Raw genomic sequence first — 27,564 nt, forward strand, 5'->3', positions numbered from 1 at the left:
ATTACTAAGCAAATAAATAATGAAATTTATCAAAGTTCAAGATAGCAAAGAATATCACATTTAACGAAATATTTTAAATGATATATTTGTATGCCCTTAGGGTAGAAGTGGAAATTACTTCCACCTCAGCAAAAGTATTTATGATTTCTGAGAATAATCGCAATCAAATTCTCAGAAATCATAAATACTAATAAAAGTTGTAAAAGTTACTTCCGACTATTCCAACCAGATCGCAGCTGCATTGACTGACAATCTGGTATATTTTCACCTCTATGGTATATTTTGAATGTAGTACCTTCAGCAATATACCAAATATAGCACTCTGTATATTTTTAGTATTTTTCGGTTAATTATTTTAAGAATAATTCCGCACTGTTTTCCTTTTATACAAAATGGATACCAGATATCTCACAATCGAGTACATTCAACTGTTGATTTCTTACTTATTATACTAAATCTAGTATTAAATACTAAATTTGATTATACATTAAAGACAGTACTGACTGCTGGGGTCTTCCACTACTAGGTTAACTAAATATATACATATTTAAATAGATTTAGTGACAAGAATAAAATATACGACAATTACATTGAAAAATATATAAAATATTATTCTTTTCGTATAGTTTTGAAACAATTATCATTCATTTAAAGTTTAGACCTTGTAATTTTTTGAAGTTGAAGTTCAAGTGGTCAAGAAGAGCACATTTAAATTGTCTATTAAGTTGAGGTTATTGTTATTTAATGTATTACAAAAAAAAGTGTTCAAGAGTAACACATTTAGGTTTCCTATTCAGTTATGGTTATTAAATAAATATATTTAAAAATAAGTGTTTGAGAGTAACTTTTTGAATAAGTTGCGATTATTAAATATATTTCAAGTATTACAAAAAAGTGTTCAAAAGTAGCTTTCCTATTAAGTTGAGGAAATTAAATATATTTCCAATATTAAAAGAAGTGTGTTAAAGAGTAGTAAAATATATTTAAAATATTTTTTTAAAAAAAGTTTGTATCAAATAGTATAAAACATCAAAATGCTATGCTTAAAGAGCAATCGAATATTTTATAAAAGTTCAAGTGGTCAAGAGAAGCACATTTAACATTTCTTTTATATTTAGATTATAAAATATATATTTAAAATATTAAAAAAAAAAAAAACAAACGTTTTCATTTAACTTTTCTATTAAGTTGAGATTATTATATATATTATATTATACGAATAGCACATTTAGATTGGCTTAAATATATTTAAAATATAAAAAAAAAAATGCCCATCAAATAATATAATGGATAAATATATTTCAAATATTTAAAGAAAGATTCTTAAGAGTAGCACATTAAACTTTTCTATTAAGTTGAGATTATTCAATTTTTTCAAATATTAAAAAAAAATATATATATAATATATATAATAATATAATAATAAATATAATAAAAATGTGAAATGACTATATAAATTTTGTGTTTAAAGTGCAATCAAGTAATATGTATATTATAAAAGTTCAACTGGTCAAGAGAAGAAGATTTAACTTTTCTATTAAGTTGAGATTATAAAAAATAGATTTAAAATATTGAAAAATAGTATGACTCAAGCAAGTAATATTTTATAAAAGTTCAAGTGGTCTTCTATTAAGCTGAGATTATAAAAAATAGATTTAAAATATGAAAAAAAATAGTATGTCTCAAATAAGTATCAAGCAAGTAATATTTTCTAAAAGTTCAAGTGGTCAGACAGGCAGAGTTCACTGTATGTGCCACACACATGAACTCAAAGCATGAGTGTGCAGCTGAGTGAGTGTGTATGTGTGTGTGGAGGTTATTTACTTAGTTGCACGCTAAAAACACGCTGCTGCATTACTCACAACGAAGCAGAGCAAAGCCAAAGCCAAAGCTCTCTCTCTCTCTCTCTCTCCCTCTCTCTCTTTCTGCGTGTGCCATATCGGATGGCCGTGCCTCAAGATACCGGTTTAAGGTCTTAAGGATTCTCCGCAACTTGATTCGATTCACGAAAGGGGTGCGGCGGCATTTTCTGCAGCAAAGCTGACCTGGCCTCGCTCTCTCTCTCTCTCTCTCTCTCTCACACACTCTTCCTCTCTCTGTCTGTCTGTGTCTTCTTCGTGTTCATCTTCGTCTTTCACTTTGCACATTTTGGCAAAGTTGAACGCAGCTGTACACACACAAACATTCAAAAGTGTGTGGCTAATATTTTGGCCAGCAGTGTGTAACGTCACGTTGTTATCGTTATCGTTATCGTTATCGTTATCACACTGTCAAGGTGAATCTCTGCACATTCTGTCTTGCTGTAATCTAAGACTTCTGGCATACATACACTCAGCTAATTATGATATATGAGCATTAGACAGAGACCTTCAGTTCCTCTTGGAACCCAAAAAAAAAAAACGAAGAAAACCAAAAAAAAAAATACCACACATAACATTATTATACTATATATGATGAGTTAGTACTATATATGTATGTATTGAAGCGCATTTAATGTACTCTTTTTTTTGTTGTTTTTGCTTTGTGTACCGACCATAATTATGACTAAAAAGCTAAAATGCCGGGAAAAGTCACACACACAGCGTTTTTTTTTTCATGAAATTGTTTTTTTGTCGTTTTTGTCGTTTGTATTTGTCCATTGTTCGGGGTTTTTGTTACTTCTGAAGTCTTGCATAAGTTGGAAAACAACAAAAATTACCACAAAATCAAATAGTAACACGCCGTGGCTTTTGTTAACGACAGTGTGCGAGCGAGACAGAGCTATAGATCGAGAGAGAGAGAGCAAGCATGTATGTACTTGTTTGTAATTGTTGCTTGTTTGTTGTTGGGCGGCTGCTGTAATCAGCAGTGCTTAATCATTTGAGCCGGCATGCAAACAGATACACTCATTGAGAGGCGCACACAGATACAAACTCACACACACACACACATGTACAGAGAGAGAGAGAGGGAGAGAGATGTACACACACGGATAGTTGTGAACACCGCAAGCACCTCGCTTAAATGAACTATTAACAAAAAGCAAAAAAAAAAATTCCACTTTTATTATATACAGCATGCTAATAGACAGAATTGTAATAAGACAAAACACTAAACGCGACTGAATAATACCCTGTAAAAAAGTTTAGATTCCTATTTGTTTGCTAGCTTCTTAAATTTCTTGCAAAGTGGGAAACTAAACAGAAAAAAAAAAAGTTGCAAGCTTAAATATATAAATAAATATATTTTGTATGTAGTAAACTAAAACACATCTTGTGAAGAAATAATAATGTGAAGAATAATAAATGCGCTTAAAGTTTATTTTTTAACTTCACAATTTAATTATGCCATACAAAAAAGTATTATCAATTCTGTTATTGATTATTCAAGTTAATTTGTTTTGTATATTTGGTATATTTCAGTATTTTTGTGGTATATTATTGTGATAAGTATATATTATATGGTATATTTTGAATAAAATACTACAACTCTATTACTACTACTCAACATACGAATTATATCCATTGGTATATTTTAGTATATTTTGTGGTATATTAATTTGGCATACTCTATGGTATGTTTTGAATGTAGTAGTACATATACAAATATACCAATTATAACCTTTGGTAAATTTTAGTATTTTCTGTGATATATTGATTTGGTATACTCTATGGTATATTTTGAATGTACCAATTATAGCTTTTGGTATATTTTAGTATTTTTGTGGTATATTAATTTGGTATACTGTACGGTATATTTTGAATGTAGTAGTACATATACAAATATACCAATTACAGCCTTTGGTATGTTTTAGTATTTTTGTGGTACATTAATTTGGTATACTTTATGGTATATTTTAAGTGTAGTACTATATCAATATACCAATTATAACCTTTGGTATATTTTAGTATTTTTTTGTGGTATATTAATTTGGTATACTCTATGATATATTTTAAGTGCAGTGCTATATCAATATAACAATTATAACCTTTCGTATATTTTAGTAGTATTGTGGTATATTAATTTGGTATATTTTAATAATAATACCGCACTGTTTTGTGTTTTCACCTACGTATATATTTATACCTCTCTAAAAAAGGTTTTGACATTCAATAGTAATAAAACTGAAATAAAATAGATAATAAAACTAAGGCCAACAAAGCAGCTGCATTCCAAATTTGAGCGAGCGAGCTTGAAACATTTGACGGACAGTCGACGCATTAACGAAAAAAAAAACCGAGATTAGCTATGCTAAAACGATTTTTTTTTTAGTAGCTGCTAACGACGATCACAGCCTATAGATATGCACAACAACAACAACAACAGACCCCATTAGAGTCATAAAATAATAATAAAAAGTTCACACAGTCAGAGTGTCGGTCAGAGTACGTAACACCGGTTGCACTCTCCCTGAATAGGTGTAGAAAAATTAAAGCTGGGTTAGTAGTTCACCTGTTGATTGCATGCGAGTAGTTTACAAAGCTGAGGCGACCGCACAGTGAGTGAAATTTGATATCTGAGACCCCGACACATTGACTCACACACACACACACACACACATACACACCTGCCACAAGTTATCAGCTTGTGCAATGCTTAGCAATCGACAAAGGTTTTTTTCGACTGCGTTTGCAGTCTCTCTCTCTCTGTTGGCCAAGTTAGTTAATGGACGCGAAGTGACGTCATGCGAGAAGATATTGCCACATATGTATAAACAAGTAAGAAAGTTACAGTCGAGTGTACTCGACTGTAAGATACCCGCTATACACTTTCAATAGAAGCGATAATATACCAAATTCATATACCGAAAATAAATATTGAGATATCCCACATGCATATATACTTAATTAATATACCGTAAAAGTACTGAGATACCCGCTACACATTAAAAAAAAAAAGGTAAAATATACCAAATTCATATACCGAAAAATACTTAGATATCCCGTTACTTACCAAATCAAAATGTGGAAAGAATACTTCGATAACCATTTTCAATAAAGCCCAACAAATAAATATAACGGACAAATACTGAAAATATACCGCTAACCATTTTCAATAAAAGCCAAAAAATATCCATGTTATAAAATACTGAGATATTCTCTTACTCATATCAAAAAATACATAAATATACAACATTAAAATACCAAAAAAGTACTCAGATATTAAGTTGTGTATTTTCAATAGAAACCAAAACATACCAAATTAATATACCGCAAAAGGTACTGAGATATTCCGCTACTATAGCAAAAAAAAATTCCGAGCTATTCCGCTACTCATTTTCAATAAAAGCTAAAATATACCAAAGCCATATACCGAAAAAAATACTGATCGGTATATTTTTGGTATTTTTTGGGTATGTTGGTATGTTTTGGCTTTTACAAAGCAACCCCACAACGATCAGTAGTGCTTTGGTATTTTTTCGGTATATTAATTCAGTATATTTTATTGTTTTTCTAAGTGAGTAGCGAAATGACTCACTTCAACGCCAAAATATACTAAAGTGTACCAAAAAATACTAAATTTAGTATATTTTTACCACAAGCATTAAGGTTAATACCTGTCTACCCTATTGCTACCGAGTATAAAAAGTAATTTTCTTAGACAAGTGGCACACACACACACACACACACACGCTCTGTACAGTGTGTGCACGATGACGTGACCAAGTTTTAATGCTTAATAGTTATCAAAGAAATACGACGATGAAGTCTACAAAATGTCAGCTCCATTTATGGTGCGACAGTTGAATCAATCAATACTCTGCACTATCACATCATCATCATCATCATCATCATGTTGTACAATGATCATCAGCATTGAAACGTCTTTTCGCCGCTCTGACAGTGTCACGAAATGTGCTCAAAGTCGCAATTAGAGGCGATAAAACGTTTTTGTTTTACGACTACTAACTTATATACGAAACGAACGTTTCATACATATATTTATGTTAGTTACTTATGACTAAGTGCAGTAAAGCATCGCTTAACCCAACTTTCTTCTCAACTACGCTCAACAACGCGCTTTTATGGCGTGTGAACGAACGAACAACTTGCGACTTTTAAAGCGCATTATTTTTGTTGTTGTTGTTGTTGTTGAAGAATTTCAAAGTCATGCACACGTAAAATATGTATGCATAATAACAAAAGATATGGCCTAAAGTCGTCTTGTGTAACTCAACTTTATGGCTGGGAAGAAACACGTTGGTAAAAGTTCTAAATCTTCAAGTGATGTAAACAGACGTGTGACGTGTGTTTAAAGACAGTCTTTTACCTTTTCTAGATTGTAAATTAAACGAGTGTTGGAAAAACTTTCTAAAACCGAAAAAAACATACAAAAAAAAAATAGATTAGTCGGGGGCAATTTAAAGAATCATCTTTGATTGAAATTGCCTTCAATTGAATGCAATTGTCAGATTGCTCGCTACAATTTTAAGGTCAATTTACATTTTCTATTGTTTCTTTTTTTTTCGTTCGTCGTCGCCTTAGGTATTTTTCTACTGAAATTTAATTCACAATTAACCAGCTGCATTTTTTTTGTATTTTGTATATTTACGTTTTGGCATTCAACGACGAATCGAATTACTCGAAAAATAATTCATTCATAACTCATGCGACGCATGTTGAAGCAAGCGAGTTTTTACTGTGTCGGAGACAAAGGCGTTTTTATGGGTCAAATGTGCCCGAGAGGGGAAGGGGAGGGAAATAGAAATGGAATTAAAAAGGGGGACAGGCGACACGTCGGCGTCATCTTTAAGCAATTAATCAATGTAAGTGCTCATTGAGCGCTAAACGCTCAATTTGCAGTACACTCAATAATCGTAGAATTGCAACGTGAATACAAGATTTATAGATTTTTTAATGGCGAACAAATATATCGCATTATGTTGTATAATAATCTATTGTTGTAATGAACAGTGGCTTACACAATTGGAATTCGAATTACGTTTTAAAAAAGCTAAAAAATGATGAATGAAAATATAAGCTTCGACAATCTATTGCAGTCTATTTAGAACTACAAACTTTTCTGTAATGAAATTTAACCAATATATACTAAATTGATATTCCGAAAAACATACTAAAATATACCGTAAGCTATATTTGGTATATTCTGTCAGCATCGTATTATGTTTTATAATAAACTATTGTTATAATGAACAATACAGAAGCTTACACAATTTGAATTGTTTATGAAATACTATAGAGACATAATTCTAATTACGTATTAAGACAATTTAAAAAATGATTAAAGAAAATAGCAGCTTCAACAATCGATTTCAGTCTATTCATATTTACAGACTAAAAATATGAATTTATTATTTTTTATTACGAAAAATACAAAAAAAAATAAAAACACAAACTTCCCTTTGTAGATTATAAAAATCGAACCCTTAAATACCTTGTTGCTGTAATGAAATGTAACCAAAATATACTAAAATATACCGAAAGCTTTATTCGATATATTCTAACACATACATTATGTTTTTATGTTTTTTGTAATAAACTATTGTTTTAATAACAATTAGAACTCTTTATGATATTTTATAAGATAAGACTTCAAATTATATATTCAAATTATTACAAATAATTTAAAAAGCAAAAAGAAATACAATTTATTTTAGTCTTAAAATTCGCTTGTTGAAAATTTGCATACTTAAAGATGATTTTGTTAAGAGTGTGCTCGACAGTAAGATACGCGTTATCCATTTTGAGTCAAAGCAAAACAGTATAGTATTAAAATATACAACATTAATGTACTACTAAAAATATACTAAAATACTAAATATTAATACTACAAATATACCAAATACAACATTTGGTATATTGATATTAAAAATTAAAAATCATTAAAAATTAACCATGGAGTACTAAAATATACCAGATGTTAAGACAAAGCTATAAATAACTGTAGCAATTTTTATGGGATCGTAACGAAAATGTCAGGAAACATAATGAATATAATTATTATTGAATGTAATAATAAAATCGCGACGCTTCCTTATGACTAGCGGGTATAAAAAATTGACAGTTTGTTTCTGTAATGAACTTGAACTAATAAATTTATATGAGAAACTTTGAAATAGTTTGAAAGATTGTTGCACTGTCGTAAAACTCATCTCAAAACAATTGTTTATAGACAAGTAATAGATATGATGATCAATTTCCATCAAAGATGTCAATAGAAAAACTTCTTATTTATATATTTCAAAAGGTTAGATATATTATTAAAAACTGAAAAGAAAAACTTCATAGTTTTTACTCTGTAAAGTTTTTAAAATAAAACGAAAAATTATTAGTTTGTCTTTTAATTTTTTGATTAAACTATTATTCTTTGCGTCACTTTAAAAACTTTATATATTATATATGAATACACAAAATGAAACTAAAGTTTTTAAAAGTAAATCATAGCTTAAATTCATCGAATCCATAAAGAAGTTTTTAATATGAAGCAAAGAATAATAGTTTAAATGATTGAGTCTCTGTCTTATAAAATTCATCGTGATAATTGTTTATGAGAGTTGAGAATTTGATTAGAAAAATTGCGCGCTTGCCAAGCCGATGATCAAAGAAGCCTCTTTTTTACAGCAACAACAAATCAAAAGAATGCGCAAATTGTCACAAAAGAAAAGCGAATTTACTTGTTTGAAGTCTCTTTTTTTGTTGTTGTTGTTGTTGTTTGATTAGATGGCCTTGTTGTTCATTTTGAGGCAATTAAAACGACTAAAACTGAGCAAGAAAATTCAATTGAAATTCGATTTGTAAACAAAGATAGTTTGGGGTAAATGAATTAACAGCGATTTGATGTTTTTTAATTACAATTTGCATGGCGATATAGTAAATTGAAAAATCGGATTGCACAGATTGCCAAGACATGTGCATATCATTAAAAAAACCAAACAGAGGAAGCAAAAACAGAAACAATGGCCAAGACAATGACGATGACGATGACGATGATGATGACGATGAGTGGAAAGAAAGAATAACATTTTGTTCGTAGGCAAACAAACACTTGAAGCAACGTCTGGCTCTCTTAGTATAATGATTACTATATACATAATAGTACTCGACGTGAACCAAAAGATCAAATAATCAACACAACAACAAAACGAAGATAGATCGGAATTGAGATCGGAGGAATAGAGCTGAGAAGCTTTAGCCGCAAAAGATACAATTGCGCAATTTGTGGTGCGTGCGTATTGCGTACTTGTGGATACAGAGATAGATTTGTATCTCACAGCACGAGTAGTGTGCACACACACACACACACACACTCTTGTACACACGCACAATTTGTAAGACAATCGAAAGAGTGCCACACGGTTTTACATTTCATTTATTTATCGTGTGTTGGCCAACTTCAACTTTACACAGAGAGAAACGAATTTAGATTGACAAAATCTTGACTTACATTTTTTTCGATCTCAAACAGAACAATCTTAAAATAAGATTTATTTTGTTTGAAACAATCTTGAAGATTTAAAAACATCTTACTTCTAAATTAAAATCATGATTCAAGATTGTTTTTTTTGGATTGAGAAGAAGATGGCAAATCTTGACTAAAAACTTAAGATTTTTAGGTTAAAACAATCTTAAATCAAGATTTGTATGCTAAATTTGCATTTTAAGATTAAAAACATCTTAGTTCAAGATTGTTTTGATCTATAACTTTTCGATCTTAAAAAAAAAAAAGAATTTTGTTCTTCTTGAAATAAGATTTTTAGGTTAAAAGAATCTTTAATCAAGATTTTTGCATTTTAAGGTTAACTTATTATTATAGGTATAAAATTGTATAATTAATATTATTTTTGTATAATTAATCTTTTCAGTCTTCTTACTATTAAATTGTTCTCTACCAGACTTAAGGCTAAATTATTTTCGTGGTTGTGTATTTCTTACCAAATTTCTTTATTTCTTCTTTAATTGTTGGAATATTAAGATCTTTGCGAATATTTGCATTAAATACGTAGTAAGGAGCATTGACAATTTGTCGGAAAGTTATATTATTTTAAGGTTAAAATCTTGATTCATGTTTATTAAATTCTAGATTGAAAAGAAGATTTCAAATCTTGATTTAAGAACTTTTCGATCTCAAAAAGAACAATCTTGAAATAAGATTTTTTTGGTTGAAGCAATCTTAAATCAAAATTTGTATTTTAAGATTAAAAACATTTTAATTTAAGAATAAAATCTTGATTCAAGATGGTTTTATTCTGGATTGAAAAGAAGATTGCAAATCTTGATTTAAGAACTTTTCGATCTACAAAAAAAAAGAAGTTTGTTCATGTTTCTTAAAATGTTGGAATAGAGAACATATGAACATTCATAAATATAATATTTAAATTCTTTAGTTCAATTTCAATATTTTTTGTAGATTTCACTTTCGATCTTGATTTAAGAATAAACCTTCCTAAATTCAAAGATTTTTTTTCTTGATTTTAACACGCTGTTTCTTTCAGTGCAATTTCAAATTGAATTCCAATTCCCATTCCCATTCGCGTTCGCATTCGCATTCTGCTCATTCCACTCACGAGTCGGTGTTTTAATCACAACACTTGGGTTAATAGCCCAAGTGCTTTTCGAATTACATTTTTCGTCGTCGTCTGCTTAATTTTTCTCTCTCTCTTCAAAAAGCCTGGTCTCATCTGGCCTTGCCTATCGTCAATTGCCCGACAAAGTTGATGGGATCAACACGTTCTCTCTCTTTCTCTCTCTCTCTCTCTGTGTCTCTTTCTTTAGCCTCTCGAGGAAGCTCTCAAAGATACAAAGTCAGAGGAAACAGAAACCAGTTTTTACGGCTGCTGCTGCTTCGCTCGACTTGAAGTTCACTTCAGCAAATTTCACGAAATAAAACATAAAAAAAACTTGCGATCTCGCCATTAGATTGTCGACACACACAACTAATTATACCCTGCATAAAACAACAATTGCTAACCAATATAAACATGCAATCAATTTTGATAATACTTGAAAACATGTTTCTAAATCATTCTGAATGATGTCAAAGCCAATTGCAATTCTTTATTTTTATTGACTTACTTTACTCAAAAGTGAATAACAATAAAAAGTAAAGAGTATCTGCTAGTCTTATATTCTGTTGCTGCTCAATCTCACAAAGTGCTTTCAAAAATAGCTAAAGTATTTTAATTTGTCTAGTTGAATTTGAATTCCAAGAAATAGATATTAAAAAAAAACACACAAAATAAACAACTACAGCGATTCGACAACTTTGCTAAACAAAAAACAAAATACTACACTTTAAAAAGTAATTGAAATTATTTATTTAGTATTTAACTATTTTCTTGATTCAACAAATGAACAAAAATGGAAATACTATGCTTTATATAGTAATTTATTTTTATTTTAAGGCATCATATTTTACTTAAACTGATTAATAATAAATTGAAGCAAGTTATAGAAAAAATAAACGAACTTTAAATAGTAATTAAAATTATTTATTTATTTTTACCGATTTTTCTGAGATTCATTCAACAAAAATGAAAATGCTGCACTTTATATAGCAATTTATTTTTATTAGAACACTTTATTGCCACATTTACAGCATAATATTTGACTTAAACTGATTAATATTAAATTATAGCACAATAAAATCAAGAATACAATATAACAATGGCAAAAAAAGACTTAATTTAAAACATACAATAAAAAGAGTAAATTAATAAAAAATAAAATAAGAAAATAAATACATAAAAGACAGATTAATGTAAAGCACAAACTTCTTTAACAAAAACATGGTAAAATATCAAAATAACAGAAAAACTGAACAAATCTAACGAAGTTTTTGTGTCTTTCCTATTTCTATGTTCCATTTTACAAAAATAATGTACCAGGGATCAACTAAAAAGAGGGATTAACTATCAAAAAGAAATATGCCAAAAAAAACTGTATATAGCTTTTGTTCTGAAACACTGATATTTCAAAGTTCTCAGCTGTATAATAAGAATTTCCTTTACTTAAATCCATAATAAAAACTGAGAAAGTTGTCACGTATAAAAATTGCATAATAGACCTTTGAAGAAAAAAGTTATATTTAAAAAAAAATAAATAAATGAATACATTGCAAATAAGAGACTATTAATATAAAAAAAATACAAAATAATAAAAATAAAAATAAATAAAGACAGATTAATACAAAGCACAAACTTGTTTAACAAACTAAGATATTTGCAAAAGAAATAAATACTTTAGAAGTATTTCCTTTACTTAAACCCATAATTAAATAAATATAAATATTAGATTATTACTCGATTTTTAAAGAAAAAAGGTTATATTCCAAAAAAGAAAAATACGTATTTTCAAAAGTAAACAAACCCATAATTAAAAAGTTGTCACGTTGTCAAATACTTTTGCTAGCAAGCCTGCCTTGATGATGTTCGATGTCAGTGCAGGGTATCGCTTAGTCAAGCATATGCGTTCAAGTGGAGTCGCCAAAAAGTGGCCTCATTGAAGCAGCACTTTGGCTAAAGTAGCTCTCCGCTCTTGAAGTTGTCATTTGCATGGCCAAAAAAGGCGCATGAAACATTTGAAAATTTGTTATGTGAGCTGAGCCACTTTAGAGGGTATCTCGGAGTGCGACTACAGCGAGCGGCAGCAGCGGTGAACTGCAATCGTCGCTTGACCGAAACGGGATTTGCACACAAACACACACACACACACACATACATTTTACTTACTTACTTGCTTGCTTGCTTGCTTGCTTACTTAATTATCGATCGGGAACTCGACAAATGTGCTTGGCATTATGCCTAGGTTTGGGCTTAAATGTCCCACGCAAAGTTTTATGGCTTTTGAATACCCGCTAACCGTAGAGTTGAAGGGTATTATAACTTTGTATGCAGCATCTAACTGATATTGTATATTTATATATTATTGATCAGTCATATCCGTCCGTCTGTCTGTCCGTCCATCCGTATGAGTACCTAGATCTCCAAGATTATCAGAGATAGAGCTATAATTTTTATTTGCCAGCACGCAAATCAAGTTTGTTTCAGATTGTTGCCACGCCTACTTCCGTCTCTGTAAAATATCAAGTAACAAGAGTAATTGTAAATCTGCAGTCACGAGATTTGAGATCAGATTTTCATAAAATGTATATGATTTGGTTGCGATTTGATAAAAGTTATAGAAGTTATTTAAGAAATTGTATGATATGGCAAAAAATGGCTGCTGCTGTCGAATCTGGTATATTTTAAACATAATAGGATATTAACATACCAAATATATACTTCGTCATATTTTACATTTTCTGTATATTTCTAACATTAGTATATTGATATAACAAATGTATATATTCGGTTTATTTTGGTATTTTTCCGGTATATTAATTTGGCATAATTTAAGAATAATAAAGTGTCACACTGCCGATATACCAAATACATACTTTGGTGTATTTTGTTTGGTATATTAATTTTGTATGTTCTAAGATTAATATAGTACCAATCTGTTTATCTATATACAACATTTTAGTATTTTTTAGTATATAAATTTGGTATATTTTCAGAATAATATAGTACCACACACCGTAAAGATATACTAAATATATTCTAAAGTGTATTTTGGTATTTTTCGGTATATTAATTTGGTATAATTTAAGAATAATAATGTACCACACTGCCGATATACCAAATATATTCTTCGATATATTTTAGTATTTTGTTTGGTATATGAATTCAGTATAATTTATGACTTATCAGACTGCATAAATATACTAAATGTATCTTTAAGTATATTTCAGTATTTTTCGGTATATTAATTTGATATATCTTATATATAATAAAATGCCACCATGTATATCGATATACCAAATACATACTTCGGTATATATTAGTATTTTTCCAGTATATTATCTTGGTATATTTTAAGAATATTAGTATTTTTCGGTATATTGATTTGGTTTATTTAAAGAGTAATGCCACACTTTTTTGCTTTCATTAAAAATGTATACCGGGTATCGCAAAGTCGTGCACACTCAACTCTAACTTTCTTACTTGTATTGTTTTGCGTTTTTTGCATCGATATTATGATTTTTACCAGACAACGTGTATAAGCAAAGTATTTTTTTTTTTAATTTTTTTTTGGTTTTTTATACGGTCTTGTCTTGGGGCATGTGTGTTTGCCTTTTATTGAGGTCGATTGTTCATTTATCGTCAATGTCAGTCATCAGTTGGGCTGTTTTGGCGCGTGTTTTGTTGTTTTTACACATTCTCCCCCCTTTCCCCTTTCCCCGTCCCCAACTACTCCCCTGACTTTATTCTCCGGTCTGCGCTGCTCTTCTACTTTGTATGCGCTGTTGTTTACATTCGTGGAACGCACATTACAATCAACAACAGCAGCAGCAGCAGGAGAAGAAGAAGCAGCAGAAGCAGCAGGAGGAGTGCGATAAAGCTGAGAAGCTACTTCACATTTGAATGATTGCACAAGCCAAAAAAAAAAAATCGAAAACCACAAAAAACAAAGGCAGCTGGAGTTTCTACGTAAACACAGAGCAAGCAATTAGCAGCGTTTTTGGAATAGATATACACTGAAAAAAATATGTCATAAAATCAAAATTTTGGTCTAAAAAGTGCGTCAAAAACATGAAAATCTTAATGTTAGCAAAAACATCTTCTTGACTTCAAAAACATTTAAGGCACAAGTTCTTATTAAGAAGAGGAAAAAATCTTTACTCTTAAGACCAAAAATCTTATTGTACGATGAAAAAAAATATTACATTATATTTTTTGTTATCTGACAATACGATTTTAAGATCAAAAACATATTATAGATTCTATTGGTTTTTTATCTTACCATAAGATTTTAAGATTAAACAAATATTACATTATATTTTTTGTTATTTTACAATAAGATTTTTGCCTCTATTGATAAGAACATTATAATATCTTGTTCTTTTCAGTTTCAGGTTTAAAAAAAAAAAAAATTGGTCTTAAAATTAGAATATTTGTTCCTCTTATTAATAAGAACATAATTACATTTTATTTTTGTCGACTATTTTATTATTTTATTTTACTAATTCATTATTTAATTAGCACACTCAGTTCTCTATTAATCACTCTACTTACGAAATTCTTATCACCGATTCGCAAAGCATTTAAATCCAGGATTTCCTCTCTTAGAATGGTTCCATAACTTAACTAACTGAGCTATTAACGAAAACACTCAAAGCTAGATAAAAACTTCAAAGGAACTTTGATGAATTATACAATTTTTAAAGTGAAATTCTTTATTTTTGGTCTTATGTTTAGAATTTGATATTTTCCAGACTACAGTTTTTAGTTTTACGAATTTCTCTTAAGAACACAATTTTGAACACAAATGTTCTTGATTTTAGAATTTAGTTATTTTTTTCAGTGTACTAAATCGATAAGTTGTGTCTGGCCAAAAACTTATCTGGCGCATCGTCATCTCGTTGTCCTGAAACGTGACTGCATTATGACTAAAAGATACATTCATGTGTGTGTGTGTGTGTGTGTGTGATGTGTGTATGCATCTTATCTGCAAAGATGTCGCATAAATCTTTTGACCAGCCAACAAATGCCATTGGCCTCTGTGGCGCCGTCTTCTGCGCCAAAACTAAAAGAAAAGAAAATACCCAAAAATATTTCAGAAGATTATCTCCACACAAGCCCCCTCAAAAAAAGAAAAAAAAAACTGAAAATAACATTAAATCATTTCCAATTCCACATGGAAATGCAGTTACAACTTCTTTAAATCAGATTTATGCTTTCATAATTATTATTGCAAAAGACGCGCAATCAATTTGTTGCCTACTGCTTCCATTTGTTTCGAATATTTTCGAAATTACGCAGTTTTTTTTGTTTTTTTTTTTTGTTATGGTGTAGGAAATGATATCATTAGAGAACATCAGAGAAAGCAAAGAGGCGCTATAATGGAGAAGAGGAAGCTGTTGAATTAGGCAATTAAAGAGGTTTCCGTAAATATTTTCTTTTTGGTTAAATCTGTTACAACAAATTAATTATTGATGATAGAAAAGTTGAGTTCAATTAGCACATGGAACAATGTATTAATTCGATTGCTGATCGCTGAACTCAAATAAGAATTCGGAATTCTTAAAAGTTACAAAAAAAGAATATATAAATATATAAAGTTATTAACTGAGGAAAATTATTCAATTTATAGAATAAAAATACTTTAATTTTTGAATTTTTCGATTTTGATTATACAAATTTTTAATTGAACAAGTGAGAAAGCTACAATCGTGAATAAATACATTATTATTATTATTAACATTACAATATACCACAAAAATAAGAAATATATACCGAACGTTATATTTGGTATATTTATATATGTTAATTCCCGTTTCGTGAAAGAAAATCACAAACTGCTATTTCAGTGTGCAGGCAAAACGTTTGTGCACTTGTGTAAAAATATTAAAATAACAGAAAAACTTAACAAATCAAACGGGGTTTTCGGTTGTTTCTTATCTCTATGTTCCATTTTACAATAACAATGTGCCAGCGATCAACTAACAAAAAGGAATATGTTAAAAGCCTTTATGTAGTTATACCCGCTACCCATAGGGTAGAAGGGTATTATAACTTTGTGCCGGCAGGAAATGTATGTAACAGGTAGAACGAGGCATCTCCGACCCAATAAAGTATATATATTCTTGATCAGCGTCAACAGCCGAGACGATATAGCCATGTCCGTCTGTCCGTCTGTGTGTCTGTCCGTCTGTCCGTATGAACACCTAGATCTCAGAGACTATAAGAGATAGAGCTATAATTTTTTTTTCGACAGCATTTGTTATGTTTGCACGCAGATCAAGTTTATTTCAAATTTTTGCCACGCCCACTTCCGCCCCCGTAAATAAAAAAAATCCAATAACAAGCGTAATTGTAAAGCTAGAATTTTGGTATATACAATAATAACTATAGTATTTATGATTCCTAAAAATTTGGTTGCGATCAGATAAAAATTGTCGAAGTTATTAAAGAAATACTTTTGTATGGGCAAAAACGCCTACTTACTAGGGGTCTTAGGTGCTTTGGTTCACAATCTGGTATATTGTGCCGTCTATGGTATATTTTGAATGATATACCAAATATACCATTTGGCATATTTTTAGTATTTTTGCAGTATATTCGGTATATTTTGAGAAAAATACCGCAAAATATATTTCTTTTATTCAAAATGGATAGCGGGTATCTCAGAGTCGAGTACACTCGACTGTAGCTTTCTTACTTGTTTTTTTCTGTCACACTGCTATTTCAAAGTTTACAGCTTTATAAAATCGGAGATGTCTTCTTCTGTGTGTTATATATGTACATTTGATGGGCACATCTTATAGGTAGCGGCTATAATGAGAGGTTTTGTTGAATTATAATCCTTTTTGGCTCAGATTATAGAATATAAATAAAAGATTCTCATAAGTAAAGAAAACTTTTACTGGCACATTTTTTTAAATTTCAATAGAGGTAGTTATATTAAACTTTTGTTTTATTTCAATAGTAACTATATTATGTACATATTTTTCGAAGTAAACTTAAATCAGTTACTCTATAGATTTAATTTTGTAATTTTAAGAACATTTCCAAAGATTCTACTTTACGCGATTAATAAATTTAAATATCATGAACACAATACATAAAATTTGCAATTTTCAAATACTCAAATATTTTAATGATATCTTTGACCTTTCTTTTGCTTTCAACACTCTTAAAAGCCAATTGAAAGTTACTTGTTCCACTTTCAATGAGCTCTAAATAAACGTGCCTCTAAATCAAAATCGAAATTCATACCAAAAATATGAGCAAATATTGTTCAACGAAATATTTGCCAAGCAATCGCTTCAATATTGATTGCGCAGTTCCGTTCGAAGATTTCGAGAATTCTCTGAGAATTCTCCTCCCTCAACGATGCCCACGAATTTTCCTCTGGCATATTTTTCCGGCTTTCGGCTGGTTTAGATGGAAAGTGCAAACAGCAAATTTCAGAGAACATTTCCCAATTGCATTTCTAATCTGAAAATTGTTTTGCTACGCCGCCTTTTGTAAGGTTATTTTTATTTATTTTATTTACTACACAACGGGTGTATTTTCAAGGGATGTTATTGTCCAGGGGGTGGATATTGCATTTTGTGTCCCGTTTAGGGTTAGGGTGGCACACACACACACACACACACACACACATATATATATATATTTTATGACCCCCCGCTAATAGTTGAACCATTTCCACGAATAAAGCAAAAAAAAAAATTAACTCAAGGGTGGCACACACATGAAAAACATATATCGTATGACTCTGACTATATAATATGTTAGTCTGATGTCTGAATTTCTTCAATCAGCCTTTCATTAGTTAGACGTTGTATTTTTGCTAGTAGGCATGTCTGTTTATACACACACACTAGGGGGAAAAACATTAGAAACACCTGTCGTTCTTTTTGGGGCTGTTTTAACATATCATAGCGGTTATTTTTATGGCATCATAAAGTCAAAATAATCACTTGAAATGCACCACACAACTTGTAATCAAATATATATTTATTTATTTTTAATTTAACTACAGATTTTCTATACTATTTCAATTTGAATTTCAAAAATATTCTATTCTCAATTCTTTATAATAATAATAAAAGAATGCATATCATCACTTCACAATTTCATAATTATTTCAGAATATAAATCAATTCATTGTGATTACATTGAATCTGATTTGAGTTTTATAAAAAGTGTATAGATTATTTATCATTAAATTTTGGTATATTTATTTTTGTTTTTTAGTTGATACACGTTTCATTTTCCAAAGATTCAATTGTTTATTAATAGTTTAATTTTGGTATTGTTTTTTCTACTCGCTACCCATATTTAGTATATTTTGAATGTCTTTAGTATCTTTTTGTATTTTTGCGGTATATTAATAGAATAGAATAGAATAGAAAGAATAATACAACAATGTTTAGCTTTTATTTAAATTTCATCAAATTGTTAACCACTGCTATCAGCAACAATTTCTAATGAGCATTAAACATTATAAGGATTAAATTTGTCAATATATATACACAAAATGGAAATGGAAATCAACAATAAAATCTTTAATCAAGATTGTCAAAATAAATCAAGATGAAAATTTTACAGAAATTCTAAATTTGATAGATCAATTTCCATACTATATTTTCTCTCTAGAATATTATTTTCTTATAGCATTATTCTACAAAGGATGAACAAATGTTTTACTTCAATTTCAAACACAGATTCATCTCAAATATTTCAAATTTCATAATTTAGTCTTGGAATTTGTTTTCAAATAAAAAAAGATTTTTTGTATAAAATGGAAATTTCAAATTTAATAAATATACAATAAAATAGTAAACAATACTATATAGCGAAGATTCACTGTAAGCATGGATTTGCATTAGATTAAAGCGGAATGCATTTTGTTGTTGTTGTTGTTGTGTTTGCTGTTGTTTTTGCACCTTTCATTTGCAATCGAATGGCGATTTCATGAGGCAGGCACTAAATGCGCAACAAGTCGTATCAAGGTGCACTAGATACGATATGTTATATATACCGACTGCAAAGTCGGTCAGATGCATGCAAATTGGATGCAAACAAACAGAAAAAAAATAAGAAAAAACAAATATTGTTAACCGGTTGTTAAAGTACGATATACTTTATATACTAGATATACTTATATCAACGATAGCACCACCGCAAAAAAAAAACCAAAAGCCAAGCCAATTCACCCCCTCAACAAACTGAGGGAGGGCAATCTACCAGTCTGTCTGTCTGTCCGTCCGTCTGTCTGTCTGTCCGTCTGAATCTGTGACACACATTGCAACCTCAATCTCAACCTCAAGTACGCTCAAATACTGCTAAATATGGGTGAAACATATTGATTTCAATTTGCAACCAAACATATTGCCAGACAGCTAGCTGCCATATAGATAGCTCGTTAGATAGTATACAGCATATAGATATGATATATACACTATATATGATACATATGTATTCTGCAAACCATATGCGCATTTCATTACCGCACAAAAGGTAGACACCGCTACAGAGATTAGCTATCAAATGACCCAAATAGCGCATATTGCACACACACATTCTCCCTCTCTCTCTCTCTTTCTCTCTCTCTCTCTCTCTCACACACACACATTTCTTAGCATTGCCCTACTGCACAGAGCGCAATTATTGCACAAGTTCTCATGTTCTTTTTTATTTTTCATTTTTTTCGTATTCTGCAATTCTTTCAAATTGCTAAGCTGAAAGCTAATGACAAGCTTTGTGAATACCCTACAAAAAATGAAATCCAAGAAAGAAAACTTCAGTACCTGCTACACACTTTCAATAAAAGCCAAAAAAATAGCAAGTATACCAAAAAAAAAATACTGAGATATACCACTACTTATTAAACAAATATATTTTCCTGTTTTAATATACCGAAAAAATACTGAAATATCCATTTTACACTTTCAATAAAAGTCAAAGACTAATAATATACCGAAAAAATACTGAAATATCCATTTTACACTTTCAATAAAAGTCAAAGACTAATAAGAGACTAATAATATACCGAAAAAACACTGAAATATCCATTTTACACTTTCAATAAAATTCAAAGACTAATAATATACCGAAAAAATACTGAAATATCCATTTTACACTTTCAATAAAAGTCAAAGACTAATAATATACCGAAAAAATACTGAAATATCCATTTAACACTTTCAATAAAAGTCAAAGACTAATAAAAGACTAATAATATACCGAAAAAATACTGAAATATCAATTTTACTTTTTCAATAAAAGTCAAAGACTAATAAAAGACTAATAATATACCAAAAATACTGAAATATCCATTTTACACTTTCAATAAAAGTCAAAGACTAATAAAAGACTAATAATATACCGAAAAAATACTGAAATATCAATTTTACTTTTTCAATAAAAGTCAAAGACTAATAAAAGACTAATAATATACCAAAAAATACTGAAATATCCATTTTACACTTTCAATAAAAGTCAAAGACTAATAAATTAATATACCGGGAAATAATAAAAGCGTATTTGTTGAATAACAAATATACCAAAAACATACCGCATAAATACTAAAAATGTACCGAGGGCTTTTTGCTATAGTCCTCGATATTGTACTACATTCAAAATATACCATAGAGTATAAAATATACTAGATTGCCATTCAAAACCTAAGATCCGAAAAAGTTTTGTTTGCCATTCAAAGGGATTTCTTACCATCTCGGCTGTTGACACTCATAGACAATATATATACTTTATGGACCTCAAAATATACCAAACCAAATACCAAATATACCATAGAGTACAATATATACCAAATTGTCAGCCAAAGCAAATAAGTTCTCAAAAAAAAAATAAATAAAAATGTGTATTACAAAATGAAAATATTTACCAGTAATTTTGTATAAAAAATTTGAAAATTTGAATACAAAGAGTATAAAAAAGAATTGACAAAATGAATGATGTTACTTCACTTCAAAAATAAAATAAGACGAAAAATGTGAAAGTTGAAAATATTCAATAGAAATGTATCAAGAAGATTGCCTTTAAACAACATGATTTTAATAATATTTTCTATTGCTCATTTTCAATTATTTAAGCATGTTACCTTTAACACTTTTTCCAAATTATTTTCCAACATTGACTTTTGAAAATGTTAAAACAAAAAATTAAAATGTTTTGCGCTGATAATTTTGAATAGGTTGAAAAGAAAACTTCGTCCAATTTCAGCCGCAGGTAAATCTGAAGCATTTTTCACCCATAACGTTTATGACTACAGGGTATTCACAGCGTGAGTGTTGTGAAGAAAAAAAAACCCCGCCAGCTGTACATTTATTTGAGGTCAAGAGGCCTTTTGCGAAATTCGAATTTTCCCTATGAAAATTAGGAAACTTTTGCTGCACACACATTTTTTTGAATGTAAATGAAATTTAATGCATTCTTTTTTTTGTTATTCTTGCAGATCAATTGTCAGATGGGGAAAGCAAGCGATCGCTGAGAGAAAGAGAGAGAGAGAGAAAAGAAAAGTAGGTAAAAATTTGCTTCAATAAAAAATGTCTCAAATGTGTAAAAAAAAAAGTTTGCTTTTCTTTCGTTTTGGTTTTAGATTTTCTTGTGTGCTTGGTTTGGCAGTGAAGAAATCTCAATGGTGGGCGGATATACACAAGTGATTTCCAGTTTTCTTCCACTCCAAATCCCTTTGTCATCCCCCTCCTTCAACCTGTCCCCCGCCTGTCGAAGCCGCCGCCTTGTTGCCGAGCTTAACTCTAGCAAAACATGTCTGAGACGATCGACAACAGCAACGAAGTCGAACAACACCAACGGCAAAACAATCCAAACACAATTGACACTCTAAGCAACAGAGCAACAATCGAAGATATTGCCAAAAGTCAAGTGATTAGGGATTTTATAGACGACGCCACTTTAAAGATTGTGGAGGCCTTTGAAGAGTCAAACGACGACGACGACAAAGAAAAAGAAAAGGCCAATTTAACGCCAGAGAAAAAGTGCGAAAAGAGTGGCGAAGAAAACATTGCTGAAAATACAGCCGAAGAGAACAGTAAAATCAGCACAGAAAAACAATCCGAAAATATTCCTGAAAAGAGTAGTAAAATCAGCACAGGAAATATTCCAGAAAGTACCCCAGAAAAGAGTAGAGTATTCTCCGCTGAAACTACTCCCGGAAGTACCCCCGAAAAGAGTAGTATTTTCGCCGCTGAAAACACCGCTGAAAAGGAAGTGATCAAAGCCAAAAAGAGCGTCAGCTTCAATCCAAACGATGAGAAGATACGCAAATTTACCGCCGGCGAACCCATCGTCGATCAACAGAATCCCTTCAAGCACTCCAATGGCTCCCAAGTAGCTAGCGGTGGCAAGTTGGAACCAAAGAAGACACCGCCTCCGGTGCCCACGAAACGTTCGACGCTCAGCATACGCAAAACGGTGACGCAACAGTTGCGTGAACGTGAACGCGAAAAGGAAAAGGAACGTGAAAAAGCGGATAAGCTCAAGGAGAAGGAACGGGAACAGTTGAAAAATCGAAAGAATGCAACCAAAGGGACGACGCCCGTTGATGATGAATATATAACGACAGAAGAAGTACTTAAACAATCGAAATATGTGAAGACATACATCAAGAATCCTGATCCATATTTCGAATACGATCCCACGGTGCTCGCTCGGATCAAGTTCGAGGAATTACGCGAATTAGCGGGCAAAATACCGAAGCGTAAACAAAGTGTACAACAACAACAACAACAAACGCCGCAAGCAACACTAAGATACAACAAGACGGCAAGAAATCCCCTACAACAACAACAACAACAATTAGAGGCTGCTAACAAACCGAAGACGTTAACGTTTAAAAAGTGCTCGAAACCAAATTATCCGGAATTGGCTCAACTCAAAATACGGACCGGAATTGCTGAGCAAACGAATGGGGATTACTTCAATGCAGCGGAGGTAACAAAAAATGCCAAAAAGTTCGATGAGCGTGTGAAGAAATTGCAAATCAGTTCGGATGATGATCTCGATGACATCGATGGACCGCTAACGAAAAGTGAATCCAGCGACGAACTCAATCCGAATATCACAAGTCAAACAAGTTCGGGTTGCGCTTCCGACACGACAACGGATGACGGCAAATCTCCGAGACAATCTCCGAAGCAACAACAGCAACCACAACAGCAACCAACAATGGGAACATTCACGAACACAATTAGTTCGGAAGAGTTTCAGGCTTATCTGGAACGCAAGGGTTTAACCCTGATGCCCAAGCGTGAGATCAATAGTCCAACCCCTCGATCGACGCCCACACGCTCCTCGAGTGGCTATCACACGGCAGAGGAACGGCGACAACAGGTTGCCGATTCGTTGGCAGCGCTGCGCAAGAGCAACACCAAAAAGTTGACCGTGTTGCAGCGTCTTTCGAACAGTTTGTTTGCCCCGCGACGCAAACAGACGCCGAAGGTAAGCGATGCAACAGCAACGCCGCAGCCAATGCGACGCATACAACTCGAATCGCAGCAGCAACAGCCACAGGCACAGCAACAGCAGCAACCAACGCCGTTGCAACGCGGCAGCCTGGAGCGTCAGAGTTTGATACCGCGACGTGTGGAAACACAGCAGCAACCACAACGCTTCAATCGATCTGCGTCGATGGATCGCAATCAGATGCGTGAACGACGCGAGCAGCGGGAAAACGGTATGTTGTTGGGGCAACAGCAACAACAACGTCGCTCGTTGGCTGCACCGAATGCCACATCGACGCCACTCAAAATGTTGAAGCAACCACAGCAGCAGCAGCAGCAGCAACCACAACATGAATGGGAGCAATTGCGGGCCATCAAAGAGGTGACCGATCGTCAGCTGTACCACAAAGTGTTGCAACAACAGCAGCAGCAGCAACAGCAGCAGCAACAACAGGTGGAAAACATTTATGAGCATTTGCAGCCAAATCAGCTGATTAATCCGTATTTTGTGCGCAACTCGATGCAACGCAACACGTTCAGTGGCATCAGCAATGGTCGCAATCGTCAGGTGATGATACTAGACGGCACTCCAATTGTACCACTTCAACAACAACAACAGTTGCCACAGCAGCAGCAGCAACCACAGCAGCAGCAGCCACAGCGTTGCCAAAGCGTGCTCGATGAGCTGATCAGCAGCAACAGCAACAGCAACCAACAACTGCAGCAATCGAGACAAACTTTAACGCGTCGCGGCTATGAAAGCGAAAACGAAGCAACTCCTGTTATAATGCGACGCAAGGACTCAAAGGATGCGTCGACACGACGCATTGGCGGATTGTTGACACGCGATGAGATACTCGAGAAGGTGAAAGAGTTCTGTCGCAAGTCGATTCAACGCACGCCGCAGCCTGCGATCAAAATGCAGCCCATCTATGAGCAGCGTCACAACAGCAACCACAACACTGTTGCTGCTGATATTTCGCCTGTGTCTTATGCCTCCGTGGAGACACAGCAGCAGCAGCAGCAACAACACAAGCGACCAGTATCGCAACTAAGTGTTGCTGCTCGACCCCAAGTACCGCAACGTGTCCAGAGTTTGCCACGCTCCAGTTTTGCGCCCATTTCCGTTGCCGTTGGCAGCTCATCTCCGATCTATGCGCATGTGAATAAACGCAACAGTTTGCTCTCGAATGAGTCGAATGAACCGGCTTATTTATCACGTCAACCGACGGAATATGTGCTCATACAAACCGAGGATGGTTTGCAGGCGGCCAAGTTGATTGATTTCCAGCAACATCAGCAACAACAGCAGCAGCAGCAACTGCATCAGAGCAATCTTTATATGCAGCCGCAATTGTTGCGCACAGCTCCACAAGGTTATGTGCGCATGGAGGAGCTGGCTTTGGCTCAACATCAGCAACAACTCCAGCAGCAACAACTTCAGCAGCAACAACAATTGCAACTTCAGCAGCAGCAACTGCTGCAACAGCATTTGCAAAATGGTCGTGCTACACCCTTGATCTTGGATCGCAGCACACGGCATGCCAGCCAAATTTATTGGACGCCTCAGCATCAGCGACTCAATCAATTGAGTTTGCCCAAAAGTCGCGGTTATCCAGTGCCAGCGCCTCGCCTGCAATTGCCACACAATGTCAACTATGTGCAACAGCAACAACAACAGCAGCAGCAGCAACCTAGAAGTCTTCAACAGCAAAATAATCGTTCATCCGATTGGGATTGCAGCAGCGAGGCGGGCGAAGTGCGACGCATAATGGAGAAATCGTTGTGAAGGTAAGTTCAAATTCTCAATTCAAATATGGCGCCCACAGCGTGACCAACTTAATAGCCACCAAAGCGTATCTAGTATTTTTAGTACAAAAAATACCAGAAAAAAATCAGAGACTCGCACAGTGTTGTGTTTTTATCGAGTGTGTGTGTGTGCGATAAGTGTTATCGATATCAAAAACAAAGACCAGCTGTGTATGCATGTGTGCGTGCCTCTGTGTGTGTAACGTGCAGTGGCTACACAAAGGTTGAAGAAGCGTTGCCGTGTATCGCGCTTGCTTAAAAAGCAAGCAAAAGAGAAAAAAATTCAATTGCGACGTTCGCAGAGCGTCACAAAAAAAAGCGTTATTATCAACAACAAAAAATTGTCTAAAGATTCAAGGTCTTGTGCTTATCGCTCCTAAAGTAAATCTGCAAGAAATTCATAACAATCGTAATATTTAATAATGCACACACACTGACAACTTTTTTGGGCTGCATTTGTTTTTAAACCGAGGTACGTATGTATGTGTGTGCGTGTGTGTTGTGAGTGTCAGGTTCAAAACAAATAGTGTTGTGTTTTTAATTTGCGTCATAACATTTATGATTTGCTATGGCTATTAATAAGATAGGCTAAGTAATTTTAACTAAAACCCCAAAGCGAACAACTAAAACAGCACCAACACTAGTGCGTGCGTGCGTGTGTGTGTGAATTGCAGTTTTGGGCCCCCGGGGCAATGTGCATGTGTGTGTGCGTATGCGTGTCAGAGCACAGCTGAGCGCAGTGCAGTAAAAAAAAAAAGGGAGAGTGTGAGTGTGTATTCGTGCGTGCGTGTGAGCGAGAAGGAGCGCTGCGATTTTTGTGTCTGTATACATATGTATTTATTTATGCGTAGGCGCCTGCGAAGGTCGCTAACAAAAGACATTTTTAAATGCATTTCACATGTTCTTTTGCCATTTTGCAGACAAAGAGGTCAGCAGCAACAACAGCGCAAAGGCAGCCTAGACGAAGACAAGAAAACAATAACAGCAACACACACACACACACACTAACGAAGCGATCATGGACGAGACGACGACGAACAACAACAGCAAGCAAAGCAAAAACAAAGACAGCAACAGCAACAGCGCTACTTCTTCGAGTGATTTCATGAAGGACTTGATGGCATCGAACTCATCATCATCGTGGACCATTTTGCCAGCCGATCGCATTGAGGTTCTCGAAAGCACCAGCACAACTGCTGTCGCCGCAGGGTTGGAAACGGGGGCGGAGAAGGGGGAGCCTGAGGAGTCCAGCAGCGAGCCAGCAAACGAACGGTAAGTAAATGTGTGAATGGGATGGGATAGGAGGGTGGGAGAAAGAGAGCGCATTACACTTTACACAAACAAGATGCAAGCAATATCGATAATTTCGATAACTCATACTTTTCCGTTAAATCGCAAAACGGTTTAGAACTTCATTCACAAAATAGTCGAATTTTTATATTAATGAAATGTTACAATAGAAATATACATATTTAATATATTTATTATTGAAAAAAAAGACAGAAATTACTAAATTTGATTTTGATTTACTTGAAAAAGAATACAATATTAAATCACATTTTCAATTTTGAAATAAATATTAAATCAATTATTCGGTTTAATGAAAATTTGATTTAAATTATGTAAAATTATTTGAATTTTGTTATTATTGTTATTATTAAAATGATTAGTGAAGTATTAAATGTATATTTTTGGATTATTTTGATTTTGTTTTACTTTAAAACGAATCAATATTAAATCCCAATTAAAACTTTAAAGTCAACATTAAATAAATTATTAGAT

The 27,564-nt window shown here is 32.7% G+C and overlaps 3 protein-coding genes across 6 annotated transcripts in view; 2 read left to right on the top strand and 1 right to left on the bottom strand.

Moving 5' to 3' along the window:
* LOC132796175 (uncharacterized) overlaps positions 1-27,564 on the bottom strand; it is a 332,334-nt gene that overhangs the window by 286,447 nt on the left and 18,323 nt on the right. The gene's annotated exons all lie outside the window — the stretch shown is intronic.
* The window catches only part of LOC132796178 (large ribosomal subunit protein eL30), a 197,800-nt gene that overhangs the window by 136,395 nt on the left and 33,841 nt on the right, over positions 1-27,564 (top strand). The gene's annotated exons all lie outside the window — the stretch shown is intronic.
* Positions 1-27,564, top strand: part of LOC132796173 (uncharacterized) — a 33,500-nt gene that overhangs the window by 2,631 nt on the left and 3,305 nt on the right. The window contains exons 2-4 of one of the 4 annotated variants that reach the window (XM_060807240.1): positions 21,966-22,029; positions 22,110-25,764; positions 26,703-26,833. In XM_060807240.1, the coding sequence (XP_060663223.1) occupies positions 22,280-25,762 (3,483 nt within the window). In that variant the 5' untranslated portion in view covers positions 21,966-22,029; positions 22,110-22,279 and the 3' untranslated portion in view covers positions 25,763-25,764; positions 26,703-26,833. Of the gene's footprint in view, positions 1-21,965; positions 22,030-22,082; positions 25,765-25,981; positions 26,255-26,702; positions 27,055-27,564 lie in introns of those variants that run through there. The other 3 variants (XM_060807241.1, XM_060807243.1, XM_060807242.1) reach the window with 3 other exon arrangements.

This window comes from Drosophila nasuta, chromosome X, assembly GCF_023558535.2.
Source record: "Drosophila nasuta strain 15112-1781.00 chromosome X, ASM2355853v1, whole genome shotgun sequence".
Classification (NCBI taxonomy): Eukaryota; Metazoa; Arthropoda; class Insecta; order Diptera; family Drosophilidae; genus Drosophila; species Drosophila nasuta.